Here is a 12094-nt window from a genome sequence, read left to right on the forward strand (position 1 = left end):
AATTTCAAATATCCTTAATTTTTTTGTTTGTAGTGTGTGTTTATAGTATTTACAGTCTGTTTAACATGTCAGTGAACTAAAAGGCCTCAGTTCTTAGACTTAAATTCAGCTAAAACATGAGGTAAGAGAGGAATAAATACCTGTACTGCACTGTAGATTTGTCCATTTTTCCTTCCAATTACCTATTGAATGTAACCATTTGATAAAAATGCTAAGTTTTCCTACAAGATAAAATAAGGTATGTTGGTTAATGGTTAACTTTGCCACTGTTTACAATTAGTCCGGAGCATATAACCATTTAATAAAGGGTTAAGAACATGTTGATGAGGCTAAAACTTAAATAAATCTTACTCTCTAATAAGAAAAAGAGTTGAATATCACACATTAAACGATGCAGTAATTGCTGAAAAACATTAATTATAAACTGAATCAACACTATAATACCCTTTTATCATCAGGTACAGTGTACTATTAATATAAATTAATGACCAGTTAATTAAAGTTTATATAGTTGAAATGTTTGTGTTAAGAATTACACAGAAAAGCAGTTTCCACCATTCCATTCTCTGTAAATTTTTGATTAAAGTTATTGACAGATGAAAAAGGAGAACACATGATTTTCCAGCAGTAAAGCAAATATGTTTATTAAGCACTTTAATATACATCAGAAAATTCCACTTCATATAATACAGGAATTCTTTTTAAATGAAAGTTCAATGTACATGGTAAGCTATTTACAATCCAATCACTGACAGTCAACTCAAAGATGACAAAACACAGTCAAGACAAACAAGATATCTGCTTAATAAGACTATACAGTATGTTTTCCAACACTGTTTCTAGACCCGATCCCGTCTCGTTTCCTTCTATTGACACTTCATGGTACACCTTTGAGCTGCTGTTGTACTGAAGAGCTGAGAGCTTTCACTAGGGCTTATAAGTGTTTGTGCATGCGATAGGCTTCTACTCCCCCAATCCCAGATCTTGGCAAAAAATAGCTCACTGTTAACATTATGAAAAGCCTGCAAAAATATGACACAGCCTGTAAACGCTAACGCAGCTCCAAACAGTTCATGAGAAACAGATGTTTCTGTTCCCTCAGCGTCACAGTCGAGCACCTCCTCCCCTCCGTCTCCCATAGGGTTAAGTCCTGTTCAACTGATTTCCAGCTTCTCACAGGAAGGAGGTGGGACAGTGTGTTGTTTCAACTTTGGCTTTACAACTCCGCATTTCAAACTATCATTGACAGCTATGAGTTGTCTTTATGGCTGAACCCTTTTTTGAGCCGTCTTTGTGTCATGCCCCCTGAAAAATCCAACAGGAATAACTGAAAATGACCAGAACAAAAGAAAGCTTGAATTTTGTTTCTTGCATTGCAGTAGGTTATACATTTAAGTCTGCGGACAAATGCATTTTTTAAATCACTGCTTTCACTTGAAACCGCTGCGTTTAGCACCAGACTTTTGCTGACGGTACACAATGGATTATTTAAATATTTTTTTTTGTTTTTTTTACACACAAAAACAGAACACACAACTCAAAAATCCCACAGGGACGAAATGACTTTTGTTTTCGATGAACCTCTCTCTCTCGCTCTTAGATATTTGTAATAATACACGACACACAAAGCCAGAAAACAGGGAGACCAAAATAATTGCAGGCAACCTCTGAACAGAGCACCATGGTAGAGTGTAATGCAACACAAAATGCAGCAAAAAGTGGCTTTTTTCCAAAAAAATAAATATGCTTGTACATACTTGTTGAAGTAAGTTGCCATAGCTATCAACATATTACACACAACATAGGTTTAGCACACTGATAAGGTTAACACAGATTATTTGGGGTCTCTAGGAAGGCAGACTATCAAACTCATACCGTGACATCAGTTATTGTTATGTCCTCTGGTTTGTGACAATGTACTCAGTCGTACATTGCTGTCAGTGTGAAAAAAAAAAAAAGTATGCGGAACCGACAAAATTAAAAAAAAAAAGCATTGGTATGTTTCTCTCAAACAATTACTTGGATGGATACAAAGTGAATAGAACAAATGCATGTCTGTCATTTTACTCTTTTAAAAGTGCATACACTGTTTATTAAATAGCATTACATTAAATTAAAAATGATAGTTTGCATGAATACATGAAGAAGGCTGTAACAGATGTAGGCACATCGAAGTATCAGTTCACAATAAGCCTTAGGCAGCGATCAACAATCTTCCCTACGTATTGTTTTGAGGTCTCCCACTGATGAGAACAAATGCAGTATTTTTATGCAGATGAAAACAGTTGCTTTGGCACATTCCCTCCAATGTCTGCATGACGGATGGCATTCAAGACATCTGAAATTGTATAGGAATGATTTGGGTTAATATTTTGCTTCTGACAAAAAAAAAAAAGTTTCCTTATTTCAAATGAGCCCATGCAGTAATATCTGCGTAACCAAACTAATGATAGTTGTGTTGAGTGTGATCCAATAACTACTCAAAGTCTGACATTAGCCTGTGTTCGCTAAAACGAACAGGCAAACCAGACTAAGTGTAAATGTGCCGTCACTCTGACCTTACTTTCAACTCTGACACAATTGCTTTATGTATTTTCAACAAGATCACACAGTGGTGGATTATTCTGAAAGTACATCTTACCAGCTATAATGGAGTCTCCTTTTTGTAGTTAAACCCAGGGTCGGATCCTTCAATCTGTAGTTTCAGAGCTTGTTTAAGGCTGAGCTCGGTTTCCCCTATGGGATAGTTCTCTAGAACATCCTGGTGGCCTCTGTTTTGCACAGTCCGAGGAACTGATACCCTACCCAGGAAAACCTGATTACCCTGCAAATGATAGTTAGGGTTTGTCATGATGCCATTCCTCTTCTTGTCAGAACAGCTCTGCTGCTGGATAAAGAACTGGTCTTGGCTCTGTCCTCGGTCCTGTTGAATAGAACCGCCGATCATGATCTTACAGTGGGGATCCTTCACTGCGATGTTTGCAACTGTTTTGTTGATAGCGATGCGCTTGTCGAACTGGGTCATCTCGTACTCCAAAACCTGACCTTGGTTTGATCCGTTCTTTGTTTTCTTCTTGTCTCCCTGTGCTTTACCATTCGACGCCCCGGTCTTATTTCCCTTTGTCACCTTGAGGCCTGGTTTTAACTGAGACCAGTCAAAATCGTTGGATGGAGATGACGGCTGCTGGCCGATGGACTTTGTTGTAGATGAAGGGGACACGATAGACTGTCTGCTTCTGCTGCGAGGCAGTGAGTGCTGCTGAATCTGTTCTGTGAAAGTCAGTCCATGGAAACTGTCAATTGGCACAGTCTGAGCTGTGGCCGTGGACGATGTGGTTCTCAGTGAGGAGTTCTTTGAACTCTTGAGAGAGTTATTTGACAAAGAGGATTTCTGCCTATCTACAGTTGAGTCTGGAGATTCTGAAGGTGAGCTGAATGCATGGACAGGTCCGTTGGGTAGACAACGTCCGGACGACTGCATATCTCCTGCTCCAGTGCTGCCAGAGCTACTTGATTTGATGGTGAGGGACTGCATTTTACCAGTCACAGCTAAAGGTGTTTTTTCTTCCATGGTATGCACTGGAGAGGGATTGCAGCCATTTAAAGTTGTGGCTCCGTATTTTTCTAGCAGTTTTATGATCATTGAATGGCCCCCTTTTGCTGCCACTCTCATTGCTGTGCGTCCAAACTGGTCAGCGTGGTTAGGGTCCGCACCATTTTCAAGGAGTATTTGCACAACATCAATGTGACCCTCCTGGGCAGCTATGCCTAATGCTGTTGCTCCCTGGTTACATGTGTGATCCACATGTGTCCCATTTTCTATCAAAAACTGAACGACTTTTGTGTGGCCTTGCCATGCAGCAGACTGGAGGGCCGATCGCTTCTCATTGTCACAGGCGTTCACATCAGCGTGGTAGTTAATCAGCAGCCGCACCATCTCAACATGCCCTTGCCAGCAGGACACGTGGAGGGCCGTTCTGCCCTCAGTGTCACAAGCTTCCACATTGGCTCCGTTTTCAAGAAAATACTCTGTCATGGCCAGCTGATTTTCAAGTGCCAGTATGTAGAGTGTTGGCCGTCCGTCTGCATCTTTGAAGTCGATATCAGCTCCGTGGCTCAGCAGCAGCTCAACAATGTCCCTGTGGCTTTCCAGTGCAGCCACCCTGATAGCGTTCCTCCCATCATATCCCCTCTGGTCAATGCATGATTTATTTTCCAGAAGAATTTGCACACAGTCATAATGTCCTTCTTGTGCAGCTAATATCAGCGGTATTCTACCATCATTATCTACTTCTGTGCAACGAGCTCCTTGCTCGATGAGGGCATCGCAAACTTGGCGGTGCCCTTCAAATGAAGCCATATGTAGTGGAGTCCATCCTGCGTCATCCCTGTGATTCTCATCCAGACCTCTGTCCAGCAGAGTTCTGACCACCTCCACATTTCCCTGAGCAGAAGCAATACTCAGGACAGTCCTTCCCTCACTGTCAATGCTATCAACAGCAGCTCCCCAGAAAAGTAATGTGTTGACAACAGAGGCGTGGCCCATTGATGCAGCAGCAAGAAGAGGGGTACGACCGTTGTTGTCCGTGTGATCCACATCAGCTCCACCTTCCAAAAGCAGATCGACTACATCGACATGTCCTTCATAGCCAGCCACAAGGAGAGGAGTCATACAGTCTTTGTCACAGTGGTCTACCTCTGCCCCCCTGTCGATAAGAAGGCTTACTACAGAAGCATGGCCTTTGCTCGCGGGAACGCAGAGAGCAGCGACTGACAGCGCAGTCCTCCCATCCACATCTTCATGATTAACTTCAGCTCCGTGATCCAACAGGTGCTCGACGATCTCTCTGTGTCCCATATACGCTGCAGCAATTAGAGCTGTTCTTCCTTCATTGTCTGCCTTGTTGACCTCGGCCCCATGCTGAAGAAGGTTCAACACTATGTCTTCATGGCCTCCCCAAGCAGCAGCTCTCAAAGCAGTTCGACCATCAGCATCTGCACAGTCCACTTTGGCTCCAGCATAAAGCAGAGCAGATACAACTTCTGAATGCCCACCCCAGGCAGCTGAACGGAGTGCGGTCCATCCGTCATGATCAGTGTGGTTTATGTTGGCCTCACAGCCAATGAGACAGTTGACCACTTTTGTATGACCCTGCCTCGCAGCAAGAGTAAGTGCCGTTTGTCCATGGTTGTCTTCTAGTTCCATGTTTGCTCCTCTAGAAATGAGCAAGTTGACCACATCGAGGTTTCCACTGTATGCAGCGTTGGCCAACAAAGTTCTCCCGCTGGAGTCGCACTGATTCACAGATGCCCCATTGTCAAGTAATGTCCGTATCGAGTCCTCTCTTTCCAGGGCCTGCTGTACAATACACGAGGCATGGTCATCCTCATTGTTAACATGAGCTCCAGCTTTGACCAAAAGTTGCAAAACCTCCTGTTCTTTTGGTATTGAGGTGGTCAGAGAGTCTTTAGCGGGGGTTCCATTCCAAACCATCCAAAGAGCCAGATTAAATGGTTCGATCTGCAGGTTGGAATTGACAAGGTGCAGTGCGAATTCCTGCACTTCGAGTGGTTTGAGTTGTTTTGCCCGGCAAGTGTAACTCATCGCCAGCATTCGATGTCCCTCGGCTGCATTGCATAAGTACTTCTGGGTGCAATGCTTAACATCCAGCAACCACTCAGCAAAACTGTAGTGAAAAAGGATTTTAGTACTTCCAAGACCGTCAACCAACAATTTGGACAAAATATCCATCTTTTTCTGAAACTCCTCCATAGTCAGAGTCATGTTTTTGGTCCAGACTGCATGGTACAGTTCCTTGACAGTGAGTGGCCTGCAGGTTGCCAGAATAACATTGAGGATGGGCTGGACTTTGGCAAACTGTTTTCTGACAAATAGTCTCTGGCAGAGCCACAGGTAAAGGCCATTCAGTGTCCCGGGGATGTCACGGATCTCACGAAGCATGATGAAGTTCTCTACCACTCCGTCCAGTACACGCTCCAGGTAAAGGAAGCAGCCGCTGCTTTTGATGTGGAGCTGATTGAGCATTTCTGCCGTCTCCTTGGTCAGATGCTGCCTCAGGGCCTCCTCCTGGTCCAGCCGGTGAAGGATGTACTGCTGTACGTCTTTGACGATGTAGGCTTTGCGCAGATCATCAAGGCTGATTTTGCGGAATCCTAAAGGAACACAAAGAAAAACAGATTAGAAGGTCTGAAGACAAATGAGGACTGTGGTAGAGCTGGCACAGTAATGACATTGTAGTGAAGGATTAATTATGAAAATAAATATTGCAGTTGAGTGCTTTATCTGATCTGTTATTTTATCCCAGTGCAGTATATGCTTAATAACGAAAAAGAGCGTTTAAAAACAAAAATCACACAGGGCAATAATAGTGACACATAAATGCAAAGTACTAATAATGATAGGTAGCGATATAGTGATAAGTACATAACAGGACAAGGGGGTTTTGTCATTAAAACAGCAGCAGTCAAATCTCAAACAGTGGAAAATGATGTGGAGATACTGATGAAATATGACATTTATGTTTTTATACAGGAAATGATTATTGAGATTATGTAAAACAACTGCTGTTAGAACAAATAACTAAGACAAGTCAATTATATAACTGGGCAAGGTCAAGGGCATCACAGATGGACAGCCCACCACTTTTTGATTCGTAACTTTTGAACCAGACAAATTTAGGACAAATATTACACATAATTGTAAAGGTCTAAATGCCATCTTAAACGTACTCCAATGGCAACATTTAATTTCAAATATTTTTAAATGGAAAATATCAAAAACTACTGCGTCACGGATGGACAAAAAATGAACGTGTATTTTTTGCAAGAATTACAAAATTCTCAAAAGTGAAGTTCCTATGATGGTTTCATCCTAAAATGTATTCAGTGTATACCTTCAACCCTCTATTTTACAACCTAATAATTGGTTAGAGGAGAAAAAAAACGTATTATGTTATTATATAAGTTTGGTGTAGGTTATTATAATTTAATTTTTTTGACTACATGTTAACCTTCCCTTGACTTCGCCCAACTGTGACAGGTCTGATAGTATATAAAAATTTTAGTATGTTATCTAGATAATTATGTTACGGAAAAACTGAGAGAGCAGGATGAGCATTGTTTTGTTTCCCCACTGAGCCACTATCTTAACCTAAACTTAACCTTAAAATTATCTAGTATTTAACCACTGATCTTGTTTCTCTGGGTAATCGACCTTTCATTTCCTTAGACATATGATAATTAACAGGAAATCCATGTTGTTAAAATACCTTCACAGGAATTGAGAGCATAACCCCTTTGGCTGCTGGGAGCATATATTATCTGCAGGAATTTGTATCAGTTCAGGCCATGAAGCATGACAAAAAAACAAAATAAAGGCTATTAGTGGACTACGGTGCGTCAATATGTATCTGACAATGAAAAAGCAGGAAGTTAAAATATCTTCAGTTGAATGTACCAAAACAAGATGCAACCAAACGTAAAGAACTTCTAATGGTATCCAAAGTGCACTTTCTTTCAGCATTGTAGCCTGATTAATTGTTGGCTCATTCAATCCACTGACTGGCTATAAAGGTTATTAGCATCAGCAGGAGCGAAGCAGTGTTAAAGGCCAAAGACGAACAAGAATCAAAATGTTGAAGAGCGGGGGAGCCATCATTTCCATGCCTGTAGCACATCAATGGTCTGTACAACATCTCTCCAGTGCCTCTTATTATGGTGCTACATGCTCCCAGCGCAGACCTTTAGAAAATCGCCTTGCAAAAAATAAATTATCACAGTGGGTCTTAATGAATGATCTTTAATGGGAATTCCTCGCCGAGACGTGGAAAAATGTCTCCGTGTTGGCCTCCCCTAATGGGCATTCGGTGACTTTCCTCCATGTTACGACAGTCTGTTCATGGTCTGTGTAGTCTGCAGCCCAAGGGCAAGGAGAGCATTTTTGCATACTTTTATTTACACTTCATGCTTCTCAGGGTTACTAGGACAGCAAGAGAGAGAAAAAAAAAAAAGTCACCAAAGGCTCTCACAGTGCTATTGATGTGCTGCTTTTCTCAATGACTATCAAGCTTCTAATTAAGGAAAAGGAAGTTGCATTTTACTCTCAAAAACGGCTTCTACCTTTCGTACTAATTTTGTTAGGTCAAGTAGACTTCCCACTGACTCATTATTTAATTACTGATGGGTAATAATTCTCAGACACTTAAAAAAAAAACGTATCTACAAAGCTCAGTGCCTGTACTTTAATGCTTAAGTCAAACGCGAGTGCTTTGATTATATATTACGTTTCCCTGTACATAATACGAACCACACTTTGTCTCTTAGCCTGCGGCGGTGCTGCGTTCATCTGACTGCTATTATGTGGGTAGAAAAGGCTGTGAAATTGTATTCCACACAGGCGCGGTGGTAAGTAACCACACCTGGAAGCCAGATAACAATCCTGATGAGTTTAACGAGAGTTCTCAAACAGGCACTGACAGTTTGGACAACAGATTCTGGTAAACAGAAGGAGCGATGCGCTTCCTTTATCATGTGCTTCTGGGTTTGTTTTAGATAAACACACCTCCACTCGCTGCCACACATGGTAATCTCTTCTACTATGTCCTTGAGGGCTTTGGAACATATCTAACGGTGTGATAAAAATGAAGGAATTAGAGCAGTCTTCCTTCTACTACATGGAGAGTCGCAGAAAAAAATCATTAGATTTATTTATATGAATATATTATATTAAATTATTAGACCATTATAAGTCATGAAAAACAATGGTTATGCAATCAAGTACTAACTCCTGTGTGTATCATATGACTAAAACAGACAGAAAAGAAAACATGGAATGCCTAAAAGCACTGTTTTTGTCAGTACAATGCCATACCTATTGATGGAAGAAGTGAAGTGATTTTGGTTATTATCAAGAAAACCACGGAAAATGGACAGATATCAGCTATGAAATTAAACTCTTATGAGCTATTTTTGTTATCATTATATTTGTCCAAACAAATGTACCTTTAGTTGTACCAAGCATTAAAATGAACAACAAACTGAAGAAAACAAGGGGTGGTCTAAGGAAGAAGGACGAAAAAAGTACATAAAACTGCTTTCTACATAACTAAACTAAATCCCATGAATTTTTAAGTAGTTTAGTGACAACAAAATAAATGTAAAAACAATGACTTAAAGAGTACAGCTAACACGCTAAAAGCAAATGCTAAGACAAAAAAAAGGGTGGGATTAAATATGTATTTAACTTTTTCCCACACCTTTTCGCATGTGTAACTAACACTAAAAATTATATTCTTTTGTATAATAGTATCATTTTTTTTTTTGATTGTCAGAATCAGAATCAGTTTTATTCCTTGTCCAAAAAGGGCAATTTGTTTGCAGCAGGACCACACACAACAAAAAAAAGGCATAACAATACAGACCGACAAACAGATCTGCACAAAAAACTTAATAAACAGGTCAGTTGTAATAAATATACATATTGGCAATGCACTAAAAACTAAGTCATTTAAAATCAAGGTATAGTTACAATAAATGTAAGATAGATATAAAAAGAGGTAGTGGGATGGGGCTGAGGGGTTCACTAAATGGGCAAGGCTATCTTCTGATGTGTGCGTTCAGTGCGTGGATAGAAAGAGGAATAAAGGAATTTTTGTACCTGTTTTTAAAGATTTTTTAAATTTACTTCAGGCATTTGCTTTTATTGGTGGTGTATTGTGCTTTTATACATCCTTAATAAAACATTCATTTATTTATTTAAAAAAAATCTACAAAAAAGTGCAAAAACATTTGTCGCCTTGCATTTTTGTCTTCACTGAACTATGAATATGTGCACTAAACTGGAATAATCTGTGTGAGAAAAGGAAAACGTAAAACAATATACTAAAGACAGAAGTAACTCAAGTGCTGCATGTGCGTATCGTTTTTGCAGGAGTGTCGTGTTGAAAAAGTACTGAAAGACTCAGATTACAGTTTCATTTTAACATGTGTGAGCTGTTCATCTGCAAATACAGTGTCTTATTTGGCTTTGACACTGAGACAAAACCCTGCAACAAGTTTGTGAAGAATCATAAAACTCCCTCTGAAAACAGACCTAATGTTTGATTCATTCTGCGTATTAATGCCTCCAGGTGTTATTTAATGCACGACAAAAGAGCAGCTGTACAAAGAGTTCAACTAATAAAACCGTAGAGCATCACTCTCCTACAATCTATTGCATAATTGCCCAGTCGTTACAACAACTCAATGACCCCAACCCGCTTCCAGTCTGTCATTGTTCTCAGTCTGTGTTTTTTACCCTCCCCTTCACCCTTTTTTCTCTCTGCAGCTTCATGACCTCCTGTTTCAGCTCCCACAGAACTGGAGGAGTCACCACTTCACAAGGGCCAGACCCACGTGAGAAGCACACAGAACAGCAACAGTCGTACTGGAGATGTAAAAGCACAGAGGCGCTGCTAAAAAATCCACTGAAGATTTAGTATTTTAAGAGCTTTGCCCCAAATACTTGACAGGTAACTCTTTCACACAATGTAGAAAATAACTATAATGGCTCTCCATGTGTTAATAGATGATTTCTTTGAGGTGTCAGAAAATCAAACACTTGAAGGCACTACATGACTCTAATGTGCATTTCTGTTCTCTGTGCACTTCTCTCACTCCAATTTCAAGCATTAAAGGTCAAATTTCAGTCTATTGTGCTTTTATCAGTTTTCAACCCTTCGCTCATCGTCGCCCTTTTTTTCTCACCCTTTACTTTCTCTGTCTTTTGCTTTTCAAGCTACAGTCAGAAGCATTACTCTACAATAAAATTCATAATTTTAACTTGTCAAATTAGGTTTTAATACAAAAATTCAATTCTTTTACAACCAGCGGTTCTGCTGGTAAGGTTTTGCCATGGCACAGCGCCACAGCAAAATCCTTGCCACCACACCATACATTTCATACAAAAAAATCATAACTGTCGCATTAGACTTATTATACAAATGTATAACATATAATAGGCCAGGACAAACGTCCTGCCCCCTCAAATGAAACTTTGCAAAGCTTCAGGATGTAGGGAAAAGATAAATGAGCATTAAGTTTCACTTTCAATTCTGCAGGCAGCACGGACTGCACTGCCCCGTACCCCCATAGTATTATAAGTAAGACGGAAACCCCCCTCTGACCGTCCAAAATGTGCAATTCCCAACTCAGGTTTCTCTTCTCTCCTGCACTTCCTCCAAAAATATTTGTACATTTTCAATAAATCACTGAAAAACTATTTCCTTGTTTCATCTCAGTTTAGGCACACAAGGTCACAAGGCGGGGTGGGGTGGGGGGGTGGGGTATATAAATAATTTTCCAGGATAACTTCACCGTTTCCAGGACATTTGACCTTTTTTTTGTTATTTTCCATGACTGGAAAATTGGTCAATCATTTTCCAGGTTTTCCAGGATGCGTGGGAACCCTGACATGACATTTGTGCTGTGTTGAATCTGGTCACTTGTTGACATTAGCCAACACTTTTCTCAGCTAAATGAGAAATTCTATGGTGCTATGCACTGTTGCACCATTATTACTGATCTAAGCACAAAGGCAAACAGGAATATTAAATACTGCTTCATTCATTCTCCTATTTTAGAGAAAGTCTATGTTTAAATATTATTTTACAACTGTACATTATACTATAATAATCTAAAAGCCTACATGAGTGTTTTTGTAAAACTCTCTGTCTGTGTAGTCTGTGTACATTATAATGTGCATCACGGAGTCATTGGTCTGGTAACATCCCTAGATACAAGAACTCTGTCAAACTGCTCAAAACAGGTTGCCTCATGTGAATGTCGTCAGTAGCAGCATGAAAATACGCAGAATTTAGCCACACAACAGCTGCTGATGGAGATGACAATGACAGACATGCAATTCATGTTTAACAGCTGATACCCGAGGCCGATGTCTTGGCATCTTCAAAAGCTGATCTAGTGACAGAGCTGCGACGAATCAGATTAGGACACATAATGACTGAAGACATCCAGTCAGTCCACAAACATGAATATCTGTCATCACTTCCAAAAGTCTATGTTTCTGTCCATCCAG

At 40.2% G+C, this 12094-nt stretch overlaps 1 protein-coding gene across 1 annotated transcript in view; it reads right to left on the reverse strand.

Annotated features, from left to right (window-relative positions):
• Positions 1–617: 617 nt before the first annotated feature.
• The window catches only part of ankrd50 (ankyrin repeat domain 50), a 65981-nt gene continuing 54504 nt past the window's right edge, over positions 618–12094 (reverse strand). Inside the window, exons 4-5 of the mRNA XM_030145536.1 lie at positions 2642–6174; positions 618–2338 (exon numbers count right to left, since the gene is read on the reverse strand). Of these exons, the coding sequence (XP_030001396.1) occupies positions 2645–6174 (3530 nt within the window). The 3' untranslated portion in view covers positions 618–2338; positions 2642–2644. The remainder of the gene's footprint in view (positions 2339–2641; positions 6175–12094) is intronic.

Source organism: Sphaeramia orbicularis, chromosome 10 (assembly GCF_902148855.1).
Source record: "Sphaeramia orbicularis chromosome 10, fSphaOr1.1, whole genome shotgun sequence".
NCBI classification, from domain to species: domain Eukaryota; kingdom Metazoa; phylum Chordata; class Actinopteri; order Kurtiformes; family Apogonidae; genus Sphaeramia; species Sphaeramia orbicularis.